Source organism: Echiichthys vipera (genome assembly GCF_963691815.1).
Source record: "Echiichthys vipera genome assembly, chromosome: 6".
Classification (NCBI taxonomy): Eukaryota; Metazoa; Chordata; class Actinopteri; order Perciformes; family Trachinidae; genus Echiichthys; species Echiichthys vipera.
In genome coordinates, this window is record NC_139831.1 from 16,261,959 (window position 1) to 16,285,639 (window position 23,681).

The window sequence follows — 23,681 nt, forward strand, 5'->3', positions numbered from 1 at the left end:
CACTGCCTTCCTTTTCTCTCATAACCGACAGTGGTAAGGGAGGGGACTGTGTGGAAATGTTTTAGAGATTATGTTGCATTGACCAACAGCGTCCCTTAGAGTCCGAAATCAGTAACACAGTACTACATAGAACTATTCCAGGTACTATTAAATGGTTAATTACATTTGATGGCCGAATAATAAAACAATCTAAATTGTGTCAATAGGTACACCGCAAAAGTAACATTGAAATAAAAAATAATCTCGCCCAAAGTATCATTCTGTTCTTATGTAATTTACTCTAAAAATGCACATATATGAATGGAAATATTTTTGCAAAATAAAGCACAGAAAAAAGAATAATACAAAACTTCAAAACAAAATGCAACTATAACTACAAGTCAATCATTCTTTGAGAATCGTTGGGAAATAAAACTCAATTGTATTAGGAAAGCTAGTTGATGTTAAATGTGAGCAGTGAAAGGGTAATTTTCGATGGTCAATAAAAAATGATAAGTCCCAGGCGAACATTTTTTTTTCAACAGTCACGAGTGCAACACGTTTCGAGTTTAGAAAACTATAAAAACACAAAGTGAAACTAAATCAGAGCAACGTGCTTGTGAAGCAATACAGGAGGATATCAACCACTTTCATTTATGGGTTATATAATATGAATATGAAGAAATAGCAACAATACAATCCAGGCTGATGTAACAAGGGCTGCAAACTGAGCTGCTGTCCATGGTGCTGAAGAGGACGCCCTGTAGTATCGTGTAGCATTTCACCATCAATGTAACTAAACACAGGACAATAAAATGCGGCAAAGAGAAGAGGCTATCATTTAACTCACCTCTAGAGGAGAGTCTGGTTCGTCTAGGATGCTCTTTTCACTCTGTATCCGCTGCATCGTCCCTGCAGAACTGGGGTCCCTTATCAGCACGTTCTGACTACCGGCTCTGCCGAACTTACAGTCACTCTTTCTGGAGTCAGTCGTCCTGCACACCTCGTAATTGTACACGTGTTGGAGAGTCCCTGTCCCCAAAGTGTCTGAGTAACGTGGTGGATAATAGGGAATCACAGGCAGATTGGAGTGATACAGGATGCGAGACTGTCTCCATCTGTAGATTTTCACTGATATAATAACCACTAAACACGTGATGAAGAGGAAGGAGACTACAGCCAAAGCCAACACTAAGTAAAAAGTCAGGTTGTCGTTGTACTCCTTGTCGTGTGTAAAGTCAGTGAACTCAGACAGCACTTCAGGGAAGCTGTCCGCCACCGCCACGTTGACAATGACGGTAGCTGAACGAGAGGGCTGCCCGTTGTCCTCCACGATAACAGTCAGTCTTTGTTTCACAGCATCTTTATCAGTGACTTGGCGGATAGTTCTTATTTCTCCATTCTGTAAGCCCACTTCAAACAGCGCCCTGTCTGTGGCTTTCTGCAGTTTATAGGAGAGCCAGGCATTCTGTCCAGAGTCCACATCAACAGCCACCACTTTAGTCACCAGATAGCCCACATCTGCTGAACGAGGCACCATTTCAGCCACCAGAGAGCCACCAGTCTGGACTGGGTACAGAACCTGAGGAGGGTTGTCGTTCTGGTCCTGGATCAATATTTTCACAGTCACGTTGCTGCTGAGTGGAGGGGAGCCTCCATCCTGCGCTTTGACGACGAAAACCAGCTGTTTGATTTGTTCATAATCAAATGAGCGCACTGCGTGTATCACTCCGCTTTCTGCATTTATAGAAAAATATTCTGAAACTGGAGACCCACCGATATTAGTATTTTCAAGAATATACGATATACGGGCGTTTTGGTTTTCATCGGGATCTTTAGCCCTGACAGTGAGAACAGAAACGCCTGGGGAATTATTTTCAGCAATAAACGCGTTGTGAACCATTTGAGAAAACACTGGAGCATTATCGTTCACATCAGAGACCTTTAAATTAAAGGTTCTTCGTGTTGAGAGAGGAGGTATTCCTGCATCTGTCGCAACAACAGTGATGTTATATTCTGAAACACTTTCACGATCTAAAACAGTATCTGTCACCAAAGTATAGTAGTTTCTTAAATTAGATTTAATCTTGAAAGGTGCATTTTGTTCTATTTTACAGTTAATGTTTCCATTTTCACCTGAATCCAAGTCTTTTACATTTATAATGCCAATAGTTGTACCAGGAGGAGAGTCTTCTGACACAGGACTAGTGAACGACATGACACTAATAGAAGGGGCGTTGTCATTTACATCAGTTACTTCAATTATCACTTTACTTGAATCAGTTAAACCTCCCTGATCTTTTGCCTCGATTCTAAGTTCGTACTTTTTGTCTTTTTCGTAATCAATTAAACCTGTGATTGAAACAACACCCGTTTTTTCTTTAATCATAAACAAATCACCAAGACCACGGTTGAGATCTGAAAAAGCATAAGTTACAATACTATTTGACCCGAAATCTGCGTCACTAGCATTAACAGTGGTAACGTAAGTATCTCTGGGAGAATTTTCCATGACTGTAGCTTTGTACACTGATTGATTAAACACAGGCGCATTGTCATTGACATCAAGAACAGTGATATGTATATTTACTGTACCAGATCTCTGCGGACTCCCACCGTCTACAGCTATTAGCTTCAGAGAGAGACTAGGGTTTGCCTCTCTGTCTAATGGCTTCTGGAGCACCATCTCTGCATATTTCTTTCCATCTGCATTCGAGTTTTGTTTAAGAAGAAAATTCTCATTTTCGGTCAGAAAATATTCTCTGAGTCCATTGACACCCACATCTGGGTCTTCCGCGCTCGTCAATGGAAATCGAGCACCAGTATTAGCTGATTCGCTGATTTCAAAATCGATTATGTTTCTTTTGAACGTGGGCGAATGATCATTGATGTCTGTTATTTCAACTGTAATTTGATGCAGCTCCATTGGGTTTTCTAAAATCACCTCAAAGCTGAAACTACACGGTGTTATATCTCCGCAAAGCTGCTCCCGGTCTATTCTCTCCTTCACAACAAGAATCCCTTTGTCTGTCTTCAGCTCGGTGTACTGGATGCTGTCCCCGGTCACGATACGGGCCCGACCTGAACGAAGCCTCTTCAGATCCAAACCAAGGTCCTGTGCAACATTACCGATTAGAGAGCCTTTCTTCATCTCCTCTGGGATTGAATACCGGATATTTCCGCTGACCATGTGGTTCAGATAAAACATTAACAACAGAAGCTTCCAATTTTGTCCGCAGCCAAAGCGCCATTTTACGCACCGAGAGTAGGGTGGTAATCCACATGCCATAGCAAAACAAAAATATATTCAAACAGGATCCAAGCAAGATACGTCTTCTGAAAAAAAACACTGAACGGACCTCTACAGAAAAATAACATCTACTTTTCAGTTCACTGTATCTGAATAAAGGCATCAATTAAAGCGAGTCTGTTTTCATCGACTGTCAGCACACGTACTGAACACTACCTCCTTTTCTCTCATAACCGACAGTGGTAAGGGAGGGGACTGTGTGGAAATGTTTTAGAGATTATGTTGCATTGACCAACAGCGTCCCTTAGAGTCCGAAATCAGTAACACAGTACTACATAGAACTATTCCAGGTACTATTAAATGGTTAATTACATTTGATGGCCGAATAATAAAACAATCTAAATTGTGTCAATAGGTACACCGCAAAAGTAACATTGAAATAAAAAATAATCTCGCCCAAAGTATCATTCTGTTCTTATGTAATTTACTCTAAAAATGCACATATATGAATGGAAATATTTTTGCAAAATATAGCACCGAAAAAAGAACAATACACAACTCCAAAACAAAATGCAACTATAACTACGAGTCAATTATTCTTTGGGAATCGTTGGGAAATAAAATACAATAGTATATAGGGCAGCTTGTTGATGTTAAATGTGAGCAGTGAAAGGGTAATTTTCGATGGCCAATAAAAAATGTTTAGTCCCAGGCGAACATTTTTTTTCAACAGTCACGAGTGCAACACATTTCGAATTTAGCAAACTATAAAAACACAAAGTGAAACTAAATCAGAGCAATGTGCTTGTGAAGCAATACAGGAGGATATCAACCACATTCATTTATGGGTTATATAATATGAATATTAAGAAATAACAACAATACTACCCAGGCTGATGTAACAATGGCTGCAAAGTGAGCTGCTGTCCATGGTGCTGAAGAGGATGCACTGTAGTATCGTGCAGCATTTCACCATCAATGTAACTAAACACAGGACAATAAAATGCGGCAAAGACAAGAGGCTATCATTTAACTCACCTCTAGAGGAGAGTCTGGTTCATCCAGGATGCTCTTTTCACTCTGTATCCGCTGCATCGTCCCTGTAGAACTGGGGTCCATTATCAGCACGTTCTGACTACCGGCTCTGCCGAACTTACAGTCACTCTTTCTGGAGTCAGTCGTCCTGCACACCTCGTAATTGTACACGTGTTGGAGAGTCCCTGTCCCCAAAGTGTCTGAGTAACGTGGTGGATAATATGGAATCACAGGGAGATTGGAGTGATACAGGATGCGAGACTGTCTCCATCTGTAGATTTTCACTGATATAATAACCACTAAACACGCGATGAAGAGGAAGGAGACTACAGCCAAAGCCAACACTAAGAAGAAAGTCAGGTTGTCATTGTACTCCTTGTCGTGTGTAAAGTCAGTGAACTCAGACAGCACTTCAGGGAAGCTGTCCGCCACCGCCACGTTAACAATGACTGTAGCTGAACGAGAGGGCTGTCCGTTGTCCTCCACGATAACAGTCAGTCTTTGTTTCACAGCATCTTTATCAGTGACTTGGCGGATAGTTCTTATTTCTCCATTCTGTAAGCCCACTTCAAACAGCGCCCTGTCTGTGGCTTTCTGCAGTTTATAGGAGAGCCAGGCATTCTGTCCAGAGTCCACATCAACAGCCACCACTTTAGTCACCAGATAGCCCACATCTGCTGAACGAGGCACCATTTCAGCCACCAGAGAGCCACCAGTCTGGACTGGGTACAGAACCTGAGGAGGGTTGTCGTTCTGGTCCTGGATCAGTATTTTCACTGTCACGTTGCTACTGAGTGGAGGGGAGCCTCCATCCTGCGCTTTGACGACGAAAACCAGCTGTTTGATTTGCTCATAATCAAATGAGCGCACTGCGTGTATCACTCCGCTTTCTGCATTTATAGAAACATATTCAGAAACTGGAGACCCACCGATATTAGTATTTTCAAGAATATACGATATGCGGGAATTCTGGTTTTCATCAGGATCTTTAGCCCTGACAGTGAGAACAGAAACACCCGGAGAGTTATTTTCAGCAATAAACGCGTTGTAAACACTTTGAGAAAACACTGGAGCATTATCGTTCACATCAGAGACCTTTAAATTAAAGTTTCTTCGTGTTGAGAGAGGAGGCATTCCTGCATCCGTCGCAACAACAGTGATGTTATATTCTGAAACACTCTCACGATCTAAAACAGTATCTGTCACCAAAGTATAGTAATTTCTTAAATTAGATTTAATCTTGAAAGGTGCATTTTGTTCTATTTTACAGTTAATGTTTCCGTTATCACCTGAATCCAAGTCTTTTACATTTATAATGCCAATAGTTGTACCAGGAGGAGAGTCTTCTGACACAGGACTAGTGAATGACATGACACTAATAGAAGGGGCGTTGTCATTTACATCAGTTACTTCAATTATCACTTTACTTGAATCAGTTAAACCTCCCTGATCTTTTGCATCGATTCTGAGTTCGTACTTTTTGTCTTTTTCATAATCAATTAAACCTGTTATTGCAATAACACCAGTTTTCTCATCAATTAAAAAAATATCACTGAAACCACTATTGAGATCTGAAAAATAATACGTTACAATACTATTTGACCCGAAATCTGCGTCACTAGCATTAACAGTGGTAACGTAAGTATCTCTGGGACAATTTTCCATGACTGTAGCTTTGTACACTGATTGATTAAACACAGGCGCATTGTCATTGTTATCAAGAACAGTGATATGTATATTTACTGTACCAGATCTCTGCGGACTCCCACCGTCTACAGCTATTAGCTTCAGAGACAGATTAGGGTTTGCCTCTCTGTCTAATGGCTTCTGGAGCACCATCTCTGCATATTTCTTTCCATCTGCATTCGAGTTTTGTTTAAGAACAAAATTCTCATTTTCGGTCAGAAAATACTCTCTGAGTCCATTGACACCCACATCTGGGTCTTCCGCGCTCGTCAATGAAAATCGAGCACCAGTATTAGCTGATTCGCTGATTTCAAAATCGATGCTGTTTCTTTTGAACGTGGGCGAATGATCATTTATGTCTGTTATTTCAACTGTAATTTGATGCAGCTCCATTGGGTTTTCTAAAATCACCTCAAAGCTGAAACTACACGGTGTTATATCCCCGCAAAGCTTCTCCCGGTCTATTCTCTCCCTCACAACAAGAATCCCTTTGTCTGTCTTCAGCTCGGTGTACTGGATGCTGTCCCCGGTCACGATACGGGCCCGACCTGAACGAAGCCTCTTCAGATCCAAACCAAGGTCCTGTGCAACATTACCGATTAGAGAGCCTTTCTTCATCTCCTCTGGGATTGAATACCGGATATTTCCGCTGACCATGTGGTTGAGATAAAACATTAACAACATAAGCTTCCAATTTTGTCCGCAGCCAAAGCGCCATTTTACGCACCGAGAGTAGGGGGGTAATCCACATGCCATAGCAAAACGATCCAAATACGATACCTATTCTGAAAAAACACTGAACGTACCTCTACTAAAATTGACGTCTCCTTTTCAATGTACTGTATACATCTGGATGGAGATATCAAATATGACGAGTCTTTCTACCTCGACTGTCAGCACACATACTGAACACTACCTCCTTTTCTCTCATAAACGACAGCGGTAAGGGAGGGGACTGTGTGGAAATGTTTTAGAGATTATGTTGCATTGACCAACAGCGTCCCTTAGAGTCCAAAACCAGTAACACAATACCACATTTAATTATTTCTGGAGATATTAAATGGTTGATTAAATGTCATTCATGAAAAATCAAATGTATCTTTCAAAGTGAAGACATGGTATTTCGGAGGAAAACAACAATAACTTCAAGATACAAATATGACCCTGAGTTTTTTAGGATACAGCTGGTTTTATAGACCTAATTATGAAAACATGCGATAGTATGTATACATATACCCTGTAAAAAACCTCACACAAATGAACAAGACAAAAATAAGACTACAACTGTATCATGATTCGGGGAAGCAATAATGTAAGGATTGAAAGGGGCATATTTGCTCGTCAATGTAAGACTTAAAATAAGATAAAAACCACATCGTTTGATATTCATGAGCGAAAGTATCTGAAGAGATTACTAACGCTGCACAAAATAATTTCGAGACTAACAAGTTATCAGTCTGCGTTAAATCGACATATCACTAAGGAAATTGTGTCTAAAACATGTAAATACAATTGTCACTGGGTGAGAACAAGGGTCGAATATTTTTTTGAAGGTTCCGAATATGAATTCAGAGACACCATTAATATGAAGTGGTGCAAAGTAAGATGCTGTCCCTGGTTCTGAAGAGGTTGGTATCGCAAACAGCACTTCACTATCAACATCGAATGCAAAATAACGGCACATTAAAGCAGCTAGATTATTGAACTCACCTCTAGAGGAGAGCCTGGTTCATCCAGGATGCTCTTTTCACTCTGTATCCGCTGCATCGTCCCTGTAGAACTGGGGTCCATTATCAGCACGTTCTGACTACCGGCTCTGCCGAACTTACAGTCACTCTTTCTGGAGTCGGTCGTCCTGCACACCTCGTAATTGTACACGTGTTGGAGAGTCCCTGTCCCCAGAGTGTCTGAGTAACGTGGTGGATAATACGGAATCACAGGGAGATTGGAGTGATACATGATGCGAGACTGTCTCCACCTGTAGATTTTCACTGATATAATAACCACTAAACACGTGATGAAGAGGAAGGAGACTACAGCCAAAGCCAACACTAAGAAAAAAGTCAGGTTGTCGTTGTACTCCTTGTCGTGTGTAAAGTCAGTGAACTCAGACAGCACTTCAGGGAAGCTGTCCGCCACCGCCACGTTAACAATGACTGTAGCTGAACGAGAGGGCTGCCCGTTGTCCTCCACGATGACAGTCAGTCTTTGTTTCACAGCATCTTTATCAGTGACTTGGCGGATAGTTCTTATTTCTCCATTCTGTAAGCCCACTTCAAACAGCGCCCTGTCTGTGGCTTTCTGCAGTTTATAGGAGAGCCAGGCATTCTGTCCAGAGTCCACATCAACAGCCACCACTTTAGTCACCAGATAGCCCACATCTGCTGAACGAGGCACCATTTCAGCCACCAGAGAGCCACCAGTCTGGACTGGGTACAGAACCTGAGGAGGGTTGTCGTTCTGGTCCTGGATCAGTATTTTCACACTCACGTTGCTACTGAGTGGAGGGGAGCCTCCATCCTGCGCTTTGACGACGAAAACCAGCTGTTTGATTTGTTCATAATCAAATGAGCGCACTGCGTGTATCACTCCGCTTTCTGCATTTATAGAAACATATTCAGAAACTGGAGACCCACCGATATTAGTATTTTCAAGAATATACGATATACGGGCGTTTTGGTTTTCATCAGGATCTTTAGCCCTGACAGTGAGAACAGAAACACCCGGAGAGTTATTTTCAGCAATAAACGCGTTGTAAACACTTTGAGAAAACACTGGAGCATTATCGTTCACATCAGAGACCTTTAAATTAAAGGTTCTTCGTGTTGAGAGAGGAGGCATTCCTGCATCTGTCGCAACAACAGTGATGTTATATTCTGAAACACTCTCACGATCTAAAACAGTATCTGTTACCAAAGTGTAATAATTTCTTAAATTAGATTTAATCTTGAAAGGTGCATTTTGTTCTATTTTACAGTTAATCTGTCCGTTTTCACCTGAATCCAAGTCTTTTACATTTATAATGCCAATAGTTGTACCAGGCGGGGAATCTTCTGACACGGGACTAGTGAATGACATCACATTAATGACAGGTTGGTTATCATTCACATCAATCACATCAACTATGACTTTACTCGAGTCTGTTAAAGCACCTTGGTCTGTTGCTTCAATGCGTATTTCATATTTTTTTGCCTTTTCATAGTCAATCTGCCCTGAAATATATATCACACCAGTCGTCTTGTTAATTTGAAATATAGTGTCAATACTGCCTTGCATTTTGGAAATGGAATAATGAATAAAACCATTTGATCCGCTATCTGCGTCAGTTGCATTAACAGTGATTATATAGGTACCCTTTGATGCATTTTCCATTACATTGGCCTTATAGACGGACTGATTGAAAACAGGAGAATTATCGTTGACATCTAAGACAGTAATATCTATATTTACTGTACCAGATTTCTGTGGTGTCCCACCATCCACTGCAATCAGCTTTAGGGACAGACTTGGATATCGTTCCCTATCCAATGGTTTCTCAAGCACCATCTCCGCGTATTTTCTTCCGTCGGAAGTTGAATACTTTTTTACAATAAAATTTTCATCTGGAGATAAAGTATAGTCCTGAAGCCCGTTTATTCCTACATCGGGATCATTAGCTGTAGGTAAAACAAAGCGTGCTCCCGGTGCGGCTGATTCTCCAATTGTCAATTGCATGTCGCGCTGATGAAAAGAAGGCGAATTATCATTAATGTCCAATACTTCGACAGTGACGTGGTGCAGCTCCATCGGGTTCTCTAAAATCAAATCAAAGCTGAAGCTACACGGCGTTACATCTTCACAAAGCTGCTCTCGGTCTATTCTCTCATTCACTACCAGCGTCCCTTTGTCTGTCTTCAGCTCGGTGTACAGGATGCTTTCTCCGGTCACGATACGGGCACGACCAGAACGGAGCCTCTGCATATCTATTCCAAGGTCCAATGCGACATTTCCAATGAGGGATCCTTTCTTCATCTCCTCTGGGATTGAATAGCGTATTTGACCACTGGCAAAATGACTGAGAAAGAGAAGGAACAGAATGCTTTGCGACGTCGGTCTGTAGCAAAAACGCCATCTTAGAGTCCGGTAGTCATATTTTCCGAAATCCATGTTATCAAATAAACGATGTGAAATGATACTATACAATCACTTCCCTTAAAAAAGCGAAGGATAAACAAACAAGTGTAGTTATAATGAAAGATGTTTGTAATTCCAGATTCCTTGCTCTCGTGGTCAAAAATATCAGATCAAACCCAGTCTGCTGCCGCCTTAACGCCGTTTACTGTTTGAAGCTCATCCACTCTGCACAGAGCAGAATGTAGGAAAGGCACGGCCGAAAACACTGCTCATATTTGTTTTACTTGACCAACAGCGTCCCTTAGAGTCGAGTCAATGAATATCAACATAGAGAGTTAAATTAATTGCAAACTCAATTTCCCCAGACACAGGATGGCGACAATTACTTACAGAGACGAGGCATACCACACAGTCCTCGAAATTGCAACAAATAAATAAGCATATGGGGGTTCAATAGTACACCCATTATGTATGATGCCATTCAATCGCTTAGGGACTCTTTTAAGACTGAAACCCTTGAACTATAGCATGCGTTTGATCACTACGCACTAAAGCACAGAAACAAATGAAGGACAATGTAAAATCTCCAGGACAAAACCAACTTGCCTAACAACACTATAAACCACAGTCCAACAGAAGAAATTGAACTACCACTTTTACCTTAAGAGTTCCATAAAAGTGATACAACCATTAAATACCATTAATTTCACCCTGATTTCGGATAAATGAAGCCTGCATTAAAACAATTACATTAATTGAAGGTTGTTACGAACAAAGTTATAAGGAAGCTTCAACGGTGACTTATAATTTAAAGTATCTATGTGTTATGGCTTTCGGATTAATATCTACATTAAATAGTGATGAGAAGTGGAAAAAGGGAGTAGTTTGAACTTCAAATAGATGAACATATTGGTTGGAAGTGCTTACTGTCCACATTATGTCAACGCCCATGTCATATTCTAGAAATGCAAAATAACTACTTATTGATATGATTTAAAAGACAAACAGTTTGAAAGCCACAGAACAACTGCTAGAACAACTGCAGAAGCTGAATTTTTGTGTAATGAATAAAGCTAACTGGGGTGCTGTCCATGGTGCTGAAAGGCAAATGTGTACTAAACTGTTCTTTATGGGAAGAAAAAGATGGAGACACATGAAAGAGATTTTCCTAACTCACCTCTAGAGGAGAGTCTGGTTCGTCCAGGATGCTCTTTTCACTCTGTATCCGCTGCATCGTCCCTGTAGAACTGGGGTCCATTATCAGCACGTTCTGACTACCGGCTCTGCCGAACTTACAGTCACTCTTTCTGGAGTCAGTCGTCCTGCACACCTCGTAATTGTACACGTGTTGGAGAGTCCCTGTCCCCAGAGTGTCTGAGTAACGTGGTGGATAATATGGAATCACAGGGAGATTGGAGTGATACAGGATGCGAGACTGTCTCCATCTGTAGATTTTCACTGATATAATAACCACTAAACACGTGATGAAGAGGAAGGAGACTACAGCCAAAGCCAACACTAAGTAAAAAGTCAGGTTGTCGTTGTACTCCTTGTCGTGTGTAAAGTCAGTGAACTCAGACAGCACTTCAGGGAAGCTGTCCGCCACCGCCACGTTAACAATGACTGTAGCTGAACGAGAGGGCTGCCCGTTGTCCTCCACGATAACAGTCAGTCTTTGTTTCACAGCATCTTTATCAGTGACTTGGCGGATAGTTCTTATTTCTCCATTCTGTAAGCCTACTTCAAACAGTGCCCTGTCTGTGGCTTTCTGCAGTTTATAGGAGAGCCAGGCATTCTGTCCAGAGTCCACATCAACAGCCACCACTTTAGTCACCAGATAGCCCACATCTGCTGAACGAGGCACCATTTCAGCCACCAGAGAGCCACCAGTCTGGACTGGGTACAGAACCTGAGGAGGGTTGTCGTTCTGGTCCTGGATCAGTATTTTAACAGTCACGTTGCTACTGAGTGGAGGGGAGCCTCCATCCTGCGCTTTGACTAATATCTGAAGCTGCTTAATTTGCTCATAATCAAAAGAACGGACAGCACTGATAACTCCAGTTTCAGAGTTCAAAGATACATACGTAGAAACTGGACTACCACTGACTTGTGTGTCCTCTAAAATATAAGAAATCCTGGCATTTTGATTCCAATCAGAGTCCCGCGCACTGACAGAAAATATGGAGAATCCAGGGGAATTATTCTCTGTGATGTAAGCTAAATAGCTCTTTTTATCAAATAATGGTGCGTTGTCGTTTACGTCAGAGATTTTAAGATGCAATTTTGTTGAGCTGGAAAGTGGGGGAGACCCCAAATCAGTGGCTGTTATCGTAATATTATATTCTGACACTGATTCTCTGTCAAAATGTTGATCTGAGATTAAATTATAATAGTTTGTTAGTGAGGATTCAATCTTAAAGGGAAATTTACCATTTATAGAACATTGTATTTGCCCATTTTTCTCAGAATCTGCATCTTTTATGTTCAAAATAGCAATTGTTGTACCAGGACCTGCATCCTCAGATACGGGGCTAGAAAATGACATAATATTTATAACAGGGGCATTGTCGTTGACATCAGAAACATCAAATACAATTTTACTAGTCCCTGTTAGACCACCCTGATCCTTTGCCTCTACTCTCACCTCGTATTTTCTGTCTTTTTCATAATCTATTTGACCAGACACTGAAACTGTGCCGGTGTTTTCATCAATACTGAATACATTTGCCGAACTTCCTTTTGTCTTAAACAAACTGTAAGTAATGAACCCATTTGACCCACTGTCAGCATCTGTGGCATTAACTGTAATAATTCTAGTGCCCTTTATTGTGTTTTCCATGACAGATGCTTTATACACCGATTGATTAAATACTGGAGCATTGTCGTTGGCATCTAACACTGTAACATCTATGTTTACGGTACCAGATCTCTGCGGTGCTCCTCCGTCAACTGCGATCAGTTTTAAAGACAGATGGGGATGTCGCTCTCTGTCTAACGGCTTCTGGAGCACCAATTCCACATATTTACTTCCGTCTGGATTTGCATGTTGCTTCAGAATAAAATTATCGTTTCGTGATAAAATATAATCTTGCAACGCGTTTTGCCCCACGTCTAGATCCTCTGCACTCTGCAGTGGAAACTGCACTCCAACTGCAGCCGATTCACTGACTTCGAGGCTGATATGTTTATCTTTATTTGGAAAGACGGGAGCGTGATCATTTATATCCAAAACCTCCACAGTTACTCTGTGCAGTTGCATCGGGTTTTCTAAAATCACCTCAAAGCTGAAGCTACACGGTGTTACGTCTCCACAAAGCTGCTCCCGGTCTATTCTCTCATTCACGACTAGAATCCCTTTGTCTGTCTTCAGCTCGGTGTAGTGAATGTTTTCTCCGGTCACGATACGGGCCCGCCCAGAACGGAGCCTCTTCATATCCAAGCCGAGATCCTGCGCTACATTACCGATAACTGCGCCTTTCTTCATCTCCTCTGGGATAGAATAACGAATCTGACCACCTACCATGTTAACAACACAGAGCAGCAACATAAGCAGTCCGATTTGCCGTCGAAATCCGTAAAACAATCGCCATCTTGCGCATTTGTAGGTGAGAAATCCCAAAGCTGCCATCCTGGCAACCAAAAATCCCAAAAGATAATATGTATCCAGTTGATAAGACGGTGAAGCTGGTTCTGATATATTATTCACTGGTTAAATCTTAACACGTCCCTAACCTGAACAGTACATGCAACTCAGTGACAGCATTATCTCTCGTACGTGAACTAAACCTCGACAAAACACAGAGCCTTCATCACTGTGGCGTCAGTCGGGGATGGACTGAATGACGACATGGAACATAATTTATTTTACTGGCCAACAGCGTCCCTTAGAGTCTAAAACGTGAACATCAAATAAGGCAAACACAGTAAAGCTCAGAAGCAGACCAACTGAATACATCCCTTCCTCGTGCAGAAAACACATTGGGATGTCTTTGACCAAAATATTTGTTAACTGTATTATAAAGTGCTACCAAATAAAAGACCGATATGAAATAGAGTAAATACAACTGTTATCTCTTTGGAAAATATGCAAGTTTAAACTCTAAAACCATATGATTATATCCCTACATAATCTGACGGGTTGTTAGGTCTTAGAAAGACACATGGGAAAGTTTAGCACTCAAGTGTAGTTACGTTGATATGTAACAATTATGTATTATGAAAGGTTCAGCTGTAATTTGCAGTGCCAATAGAGGTAGAAGGTTCAATGCAATATTTTGAAGCGAAAGTACTTGGGAGATCGGGGTTCTTGACTACCCTTTTACTCAGCATTGAATTGTTTCATTCATTTGCCTTGACTGTATTCTTACTTCAAAATTTCCAACTACCTTAATGCCGGACGTCACCCACAACATCATACCTTGTCAACCTGACATATTGCATAAATAACTAAATCAGAACATCTACAGTAAACTTTGCAAATAAACGTGATGTTTTAACATTATCAATGCAGGGCAGTGGCCCAATAGGAGCAGGATTGGACTTGCAGTTTCAATATAAAGCAACATTGCAATCAGGCGATGCCACTGGAGTTGCTGTCCATGGTGCTGAACCTTCAGCCATGAAGTGCAACAGTTTTGATCATTGCAACTAAACAGAAAAAAAGAGAGTTGTGCACAACTGAAGCTAAGGTGTCAAACTCACCTCTAGAGGAGAGTCTGGTTCGTCCAGGATGCTCTTTTCACTCTGTATCCGCTGCATCGTCCCTGTAGAACTGGGGTCCATTATCAGCACGTTCTGACTACCGGCTCTGCCGAACTTACAGTCACTCTTTCTGGAGTCAGTCGTCCTGCACACCTCGTAATTGTACACGTGTTGGAGAGTCCCTGTCCCCAGAGTGTCTGAGTAACGTGGTGGATAATATGGAATCACAGGGAGATTGGAGTGATACAGGATGCGAGACTGTCTCCATCTGTAGATTTTCACTGATATAATAACCACTAAACACGTGATGAACAGGAAGGAGACTACAGCCAAAGCCAACACTAAGTAAAAAGTCAGGTTGTCGTTGTACTCCTTGTCGTGTGTAAAGTCAGTGAACTCAGACAGCACTTCAGGGAAGCTGTCCGCCACCGCCACGTTAACAATGACTGTAGCTGAACGAGAGGGCTGCCCGTTGTCCTCCACGATAACAGTCAGTCTTTGTTTCACAGCATCTTTATCAGTGACTTGGCGGATAGTTCTTATTTCTCCATTCTGTAAGCCCACTTCAAACAGCGCCCTGTCTGTGGCTTTCTGCAGTTTATAGGAGAGCCAGGCATTCTGTCCAGAGTCCACATCAACAGCCACCACTTTAGTCACCAGATAGCCCACATCTGCTGAACGAGGCACCATTTCAGCCACCAGAGAGCCACCAGTCTGGACTGGGTACAGAACCTGAGGAGGGTTGTCGTTCTGGTCCTGGATCAGTATTTTCACACTCACGTTGCTACTGAGTGGAGGGGAGCCTCCATCCTGCGCTTTGACGACGAAAACCAGCTGTTTGATTTGCTCATAATCGAATGACCGCACTGCGTGTATAACTCCGCTTTGTGCATTGATAGAAACATATTCAGAAATTTGAGATCCGCCTATCTCAGACGCTTCCAAAATATATGAAACACGGGCGTTTTGGTGTTCATCGGGGTCCATAGCATGAACACTTAATACAGATACACCTGGAGAGTTATTCTCTGCTATAAATGCATTATAAGAGCCTCGTGGGAATACTGGAGCATTGTCATTGACATCCGAGACCTTAAGATAAAAGGTTCTTTTAGTTGAGAGGGGGGGCGACCCTGCGTCTGAGGCAATTACAGTGATGTTACATTCTGACAGATGCTCACGGTCTAATGCAGCGTCAGTCATCAATGCATAATAGTTTCTCACATTGGATTTAATTTTAAAAGGAACATTGCCTTCGATAGTGCACCTTACTTGTCCGTTTTCACCCGAATCCAGATCTTTAACATTGATTATGCCAATAGTAGTGCCAGTGGGGGAGTCTTCTGACACAGGAGTCGTGAATGACATAACGATAATGACCGGATAATTATCATTTACATCAATTACCTCAATTTCAACTTTGCTAGAATCTGTGAGTCCGCCTTGATCTTTAGCTTCAACCCTCAGCTCAATTTTCTTGTCTTTTTCAAAATCTATTTCCTTTGCCACAAATATTCTTCCAGTAGCCTCGTCAATATCAAACAAATCAGCTATTCCAGCTTTTGATTTTGAAAAATAATATGTTATCTTACTGTTTGGACCGCTATCTATGTCGCTAGCATTCACAGTGACAATGTGAGTGCCTTTTGGTGCATTTTCAATCACCCTAGCCTTATACACAGACTGATTAAAGACAGGAGCATTATCATTGACATCTAGAATGGTGACATCTATATTTACTGTACCCGACCTTTGTGGATTTCCGCCGTCCACGGCCAGCAGTTTTAGAGACAGGCGTGGCTGTTCTTCCCTGTCTAAGGGTTTCTGAAGCACCATTTCAGCATATTTACTGCCGTCCGGATTGACATGTTGTTTCAAGACGAAATTGTCGTTCGGAGTTAAAATGTAATTCTGCAGACCGTTTTCCCCAACATCAGCATCGTCCGCACTCTCCAAAACAAAACGTGAACCAAGTACAGCTGATTCGCTTATTTCAAATTTCAAGTGACTGTTTTGGAAATTGGGAGTGTTGTCGTTTACGTCCAATACTTCTATTGTCACAGGGTGCAACTCCATTGGTTTTTCCAATAAAATCTCAAAGGCAAAGCTACACGGCGTTACATCTCCACAAAGCTGCTCTCGGTCTATTCTCTCGTTCACGACCAATGTCCCTTTGTCTGTCTTCAGCTCGGTGTACTGGATGTTTTCTCCGGTCACGATACGGGCCCGACCAGAACGGAGCCTTTTCAAATCCAAACCAAGGTCTTGTGCGACGTTACCAACAAGGGAGCCTTTCTTCATCTCCTCCGGGATCGAATAGCGGATCTGTGCCTCCGCTTGGTTAAGAAAAATACATTGAAAAATGAACAGATATACTGCCCCTCTCAATCGCCCAAACAATCGCCATCTTACTCCTCTGTTTCGTGGATGTTCTTTAAACGCCATGTGAAAGCAGGGTCTTGTCAGTAACCGAACAATGGGATGAAGATTTAACTCACTGAGGAAAACGCATACAAAAACATTACATTACAGATTGATTTAGATTAGCGTTAGAATTGTGAGTCAACTGTTTCCGATGAGCCCCAGATCATCTCCTCTTGTATAACGCAGTGACAGGGGAGGGGGAAACACTGCCCCACACTGCACAGTATAATTGATTTACCAGGCAACAGCGTCACTTAGAGGTTAAAATATGAAACTCGTAGAACCAGACATCCACCTCCACGAGTTTGGTGTGTGGGATGTTTTCTATGGTAATAGTAATGTATATTTGATTAGAAAAACAAGATAATATATGCTCAATCTAATGGCTTGTATGCTTTCTAATTGACACGAGGAAAGATGAATCAGCATAGAGGAAAGGCTCTATTTCATTGTCACAGACCATCTACATAATATTTAAAATAAAAAGCTATTTTTTTCCTCTTGCCAAAAATGATAGGACCACTTCACGGTGTTGTCTAGACAAGAAACAAACGAAAGAATGAATGTACATTAAAAAATTGACAACTAAAAATGAAGTCAGTATTACCCTAAACATAGTGCATAATGCTATCACAATTTATATTATTATTTTTATTATTATTATTATTATTATTATTAGTAGTAGTAGTAGTAGTAGTAGGAGGAGGAGGAGGAGGAGGAGGAGGAGGAGGAGGGGAGGGGGGTAGGCATAGTAGTCGTAAAATGAATAGTCGTAGTCGTAGTTGTTGTTATTGTTTCGGTTGTAGTAGAAGTAGTATCATTAGTCACTAAATTGTTAAATTAAATTCAACCAGGGTCTCTTCACGGTCAACCCAGCACAACGTCCTCAAATGACAACAGTATCAGTGCAAAGCAGCCCTTCAGCACCATGGACAGCGAACGAGCTGCAGAACAGACTGTGAACAGCAACATGTTTTTTTTTACGCCCACTATTCTAGCTACAATTAGTTGTATCAATACAAACAGATATAGTCATGTTTACTTTACATAAACATTTTTATAATACACATATGTAAGAGTTGATATGATTTGGGTAAAGTATCTCAGACCAGTACGAGCATGCATTCATGAAACAAGCAACAAAGCTCATTGCGGACTCTCAACACCCCCTCTTCTTTGAATGAGAACCTCTGCCATCAGGAAGAAGACTCTTTCGTTTATTGATATTTTTATTTGTTTGTACTTTTAATGAGAATAATGCCAATGTATTGGATTTATATAGTGCCTCTTTCAGTACTCAAGTCGCTTTCCATTCATTCACACAGACATACATGGTGGTGGTAGACTACGATAGTAGTCACAGCTGCCATGGGGCACACTGACGGAAGCGTGGCTGCTAATCAGCGCCTAGAGCCCATCCGACCACCTCCTCAAACATACAGCAGTCATACATATTCACACGAGGCAAGGTGGGTGAAGTGTCTTGCCCAAGGACACAACGACCATGACACAAGTAGGACAGTAGAACTCACTCTACCAACTGAGTCATATCATTCACTTTTACCTAAGTTGGTGTTTTATTATAGTATTATTGTTATTTATTATTATTATTATTAGTATTAGTATTAGTATTAGTATTAGTATTATTATTATTATTATAATTAACATTAACATCAATCATTTTATTATTTATTGGTTTTATAGCATTGTTATGGATGTTGCTAAATTTAGTGCAATAGAGCAAAATTAATTAAAATACATTGACACTTGAAGTATTTCAGGTTGTTCTTTCAGTTGCCTTGTTTTCAACAGCACATGTATAGTCAATGTCTCTTGTGTTATAAGATGTTTTCAGATTTTGAGTTAGGGTTGTAAAACTAAGGTTTTAATATAATCTAATTTAAACTAAATTTGGCAACAACAAAAAAACAAAAAAGACTGAGTTTTTAGGTTTAGTAACTAAATATCACTAGCTTGTTATGTTTGCTTAAAGTCTAAGTTTCATACTGTGGTGACTATGTTTAGAATATGGACGGCTCATGTCTTCTCAAGTGAATGTTGTGCTAAAAATGGCCACTAACAATAGCAAACTAGTGTCAGTATGAAAGCCAGAAGGAATGTGTTGAAAATGTGATTTAATGACAAGGTACTGGCTATAGTGGGTGGAACTGTGATCTGAGATGGACATTGCAAAATGTGTTATGTATCTGTAATTGTTCATTCGCTATATGTTTGATAGCTGCAAAGCTGAATGGACCCTGCACAGTAAAACATATTTTATCCAAAGACTGAAATAAAACTCTTTCTATGAGATAAAGGACACATTCCGGGAATGAAATTGTACGACATATGGAGCTTCAGAGGAACCATGCTGAAAAGGAACAACACGCTGTATGGGGACAAAGCTTGGAAACATAAACACCCACATTATAGCCATAGCTGTTGCCTGCCCACACTGCAGCTACTAGTCCACCCCAACTAGTTTCAGATTCACCCATTTTGACCTAGAAGTAGGCCTGGTAAAACAACATCATCATCATCATCGTTATGTGTGGACTAATGCTTGATTTGTCCATGTCATCTAGTGTATCCAAACAAGCCCTTCCTACGTAAACTTTAACGTGGCGGTTGTACAACATCAAAATTAAGTGAAAAATAAAATAATTTAGAATAACAAAAGTCTACCTAAAATGCTACTTCATTGTTATGTTTTCTGAATATCTAATTAAACAAAGAACTAGTAATTTCAATTCAAGATATCAATTGACTAAAAGGAAAGAGGGTAAACCAGCGGGAATTCATAATATTGTGTAATAATATTGTGTAATCACACAACTTCTCAATTTAACAGCTGCAATAACCTCAAATGTAAGAGACGAATCATAGACACCATAGACAGATATATAGATAGATAGATGGATAGATAGATGGATAGATGGATGGATAGATAGATAGATGGATGGATAGATGGATAGTTGGATAATATTTCCTTTCCTGATCCAATCTGACTGATAAATCCAGTGACCTACATTTGAGCAGTGGATGTCCCATCTAGTATGAAACCACTGCAACACTCATCCACAAGCATGAACGGATACTGAGAAATTTCACAGTGGTAAATGTCTTCATTATGTAGCTATAACATGATGTTTGTAAAGGTAGGGGTGCCTATTTTAAATTGGGTCACGATAAAAAGTATTAGCATATACTGCTGCAGAGCATAACATTCTGCACATCATGATTGTGCATTATTCAGGCAATGACTGCACAGCAGGATGATTAATATTTATGTAGTTTGAAGCCTCGAGTGGAATCACACAGCACACAAAAATAAGAGCAATGCGGCTGCCTGTGTTATAAGACTGCTGTGCAAAATCTCGGTCGTGTTGAATATGACTTCCATTGCCGCATTTGGGAAGATAAGTGTCGAACAAACATTTATATTGTAACATATAAACATTATATATGTTTGCTAGTTGGTTTCAATATAGTATGTGTGTGGTGAAAAACAGATAGAGATGAAAAGAGAGAGAGTAAAGACAAGACATGTAAAATGGATGGGGAAATATTCTGGGTCAACAGTGTTTCATATTGATGTGGGAGTTTGAGTATGGTGTTGATGAGGCTGTGATACTAACAAAGCAGAGATCTGGAGCGATGTGAGGTTTAAAAAGAAAGGAAAATGAAAATCATCTTACCTGCTGGATCAATGTTTCATTCAGGGAGTGCAAAAAGAAAAGAAAGGAGAAAAAAGAAAACAGTTAGTATGAATCCTGATTTAAAAAAAAAAGATAATTCAATCATCTTGTCATATTCATATGCAATATACACATCCATAGTGAAATAATGACTTATATAATGGTTTGGACTTGTGACATATCAGACACTCTGATGATGTGTAACTGCCCTGGTAAAGTCACCTAAAAAGTACTATAGGATAACTTCCAGAGGCTGCTTTAAATAAGATACACGGCATAAATAATATTATAATATGGCATACATTTAACAAATGGCCTGACTAAAGAATGATACCAATTCATCCATTTAATGAAGCGACCTATGTCTGGATTTAATTAAATATGGCTACTTGGCTATTTTTGGCAAATTAAAATAAGATATTGTGAACAAAGCTAGAGCTCCAACCTGCTCAGCTCTATTCTGCTCATTCCAGAACATTGTTAGCGAACCAAAAATAGAGCCCCACATTCCCCTTTTAATCGAGTCTTCAGAAGGTGACTTTAGCTGTCGTTTGGCAGCAAGTATCTTAGATATGTTGTATTGCTGCCATAGTAAGACGGCTCTTCTGCACCTGTAATTTAACCTGGGGTTGAATATGTTCTTAAATAACTTTTAGGGTTAAAGTCCCTCTATTTATGAACATTCAGCTTGCATTAGTCTATAGTGCTTCCTTCATTCATTAACCAGCCTAACCTACCAGCCCTCATCCTGTGTCACATTTTCAATCCAATGGCAGCAAGTGGAATGCAAGAATCATCTTCCTGGGTGCCAACATAACATTAAATTTAACAAAGTGACAAGAAAAAGATTAGTGGATGAACTGTCTCTGTGTTATAAATAAACACACAAAGAAATGCAGCTTAAAGGCATCCCACTCCTAGAATTACATAATGTGTCAGTGGTTTTGCATATACTGCACAAGGTGTATCTTAAAAGAAAAACTCTGTGATGCTGGTGCCAATTCGAATCAGCCATGCTGTTTAATTGCCACATTTTATCGCCATTCTCCAATATTGTCAAACACACTAAAACAGCAACGTTGTTTTGACCCAGATAATAAGCACCAATAAAGTACTGCTTGTTTTTTTGTTTTTTTAACCTCCTTCCATGGCTAAAAATAGGAGCACAAATGAGCGTGGAGCTATACCACAAAACAGCAACACACATGAATCCACATGACTTGTTTGGACCTCTCTGCCTGCCTCACAACCATGACACAGTCAGTGGCAGGCAGGAATACACACGCACATCACCATTTAACTGTTGTGTAACACTCTAACTACTGACCCGAGTTCAGCTGCAAAATACAATGCTTTTCAACATTCATACAACATATCTTATATTCTGTTGTTTGTGACTTTGAAAGCACCTTTTCTTCTCCTATTTCCTCTTTTGTTTTTTTTTTTTACTGTTGAAGAGGCCATATCTAAAAAAAACAACATGATTTAAAAGAAGGAAAGAAATTACCACTATTACTCTTTGTCTATTTCTTATTATGGTGTAAGCAGTAGTCGCAGCAATATTTAAGAGCTCATATATAAATATAAATACATGCAATATCAAAAGTTTAAAAAATAATCATACTTTCATTGCCAAATGTATTCCCCAATGAATATTAAGCACTGTTTCATTAGTGTTGACAGTGAAGCATTACACTACTTACTTACTGATGTCTAGAGATTCAAATGCAATAGCTTCCACATTGAACAATAAAATGATTTATGTGAAATGATATTGATTAAAACTGAAATTTGAAGTTAGGAGACAACATTCTGAAATGATCTTCATGTATTGTTTTGCATTAATTGTGCATGACATTACAGCATTGCACTGTGCACATGTGAGGGCAAAGTAGGGACGTAAGTGAAGGTTCATCTGACTTTTATATTTCAGTATGTTGTAAATACTACTCGCTCTAAATTAAGGGGGCATGTTGTACTGCATGTAAGTCTTATTTTTTTGTTAATTACAGTTGCCTTTGATTTTTGTTGTCAGTTTTGGTTTCCAATATAAATCCCCTTCATTCTGGTACTTTACGAGTTCAGTGAAAAATGTCAGTAGACCAATGGAGAAGTAAAATCCAATCTAATAATAGCTTTAAGTTTATTTTTCATCATTATACACTCACAGGTTGTTTACATATTGCTCAATTCATAGTATAGTAGTGGTGCAAAACTTGTATCATGTGTCTGTTACACAAACATTCCCTTCATATATAACAGCATTATCAAATATTGATTGCAGTGTATAAAAATGAGAGTAAATGACATTAACAGAGGCAAATAAATATATACCATGGATAAAGCAAAAATATGAACAGTTAGAACTTAGGTTCCTCAGCTGGATTGTTCTCAGAAGATGCAGTGAAAAATAGAATAGCCAGAAACGTCAACCATGCATGTTAACGCATATTAAGAAAGAGAAAGACAGGGATGTCACAGTATACAAATTGAAATAGGCAGGAAAACAAAACAAGCCTGACTAAAGTTACAAAAAAAACTGTCTGCTGCCGTTTTGAAAAATATTCCGTCTATGGGTTAAGATTACCATCTATATTCATGGTCAGGTTGTGGGTGCATATTAGCAAAACTCCAAGAACATTACAAAACATATTTAGCAAGGCATTGACAACATTCACGCACAAATACTGTTAACATATTTGGCAGTCAAAGGGTCAACATAAAATCCACCGCACAGGGATTCTTTGTACAACATATTTACAACGTTATTGAAGACTCATTTGATCACGTAACAA

At 40.1% G+C, this 23,681-nt stretch overlaps 4 protein-coding genes across 4 annotated transcripts in view; all 4 read right to left on the reverse strand.

Moving 5' to 3' along the window:
* Nucleotides 1–820: 820 nt before the first annotated feature.
* On the reverse strand, nt 821–3,268 carry LOC310948255 (protocadherin gamma-A10-like; the record flags this gene model as incomplete). Its single annotated transcript, XM_083915319.1, has 1 exon — nt 821–3,268. One exon carries the CDS (start codon nt 3,266–3,268, stop codon nt 821–823), a length of 2,448 nt encoding a protein of 815 aa, XP_083771445.1.
* Nucleotides 3,269–4,258: 990 nt separating this feature from the next.
* LOC310948256 (protocadherin gamma-A1-like) lies at nt 4,259–6,706 on the reverse strand (the record flags this gene model as incomplete). Its single annotated transcript, XM_083915320.1, has 1 exon — nt 4,259–6,706. The coding sequence occupies one exon, from the start codon at nt 6,704–6,706 to the stop codon at nt 4,259–4,261; it is 2,448 nt and encodes an 815-aa protein (XP_083771446.1).
* A 936-nt stretch (nt 6,707–7,642) lies between these two features.
* On the reverse strand, nt 7,643–13,610 carry LOC310947995 (protocadherin gamma-A3-like; the record flags this gene model as incomplete). Its single annotated transcript, XM_083914987.1, has 2 exons — nt 7,643–9,090; nt 11,342–13,610. The coding sequence occupies 2 exons, from the start codon at nt 13,608–13,610 to the stop codon at nt 7,643–7,645; spliced, it is 3,717 nt and encodes a 1,238-aa protein (XP_083771113.1).
* A 1,136-nt stretch (nt 13,611–14,746) lies between these two features.
* Nucleotides 14,747–23,681, reverse strand: part of LOC310947998 (protocadherin gamma-A12-like) — a gene marked incomplete at both ends in the record, with an annotated part of 97,499 nt that continues 88,564 nt past the window's right edge. Inside the window, one exon of the mRNA XM_083914990.1 lies at nt 14,747–15,382. Within this exon, the coding sequence (XP_083771116.1) occupies nt 14,747–15,382 (636 nt within the window). The remainder of the gene's footprint in view (nt 15,383–23,681) is intronic.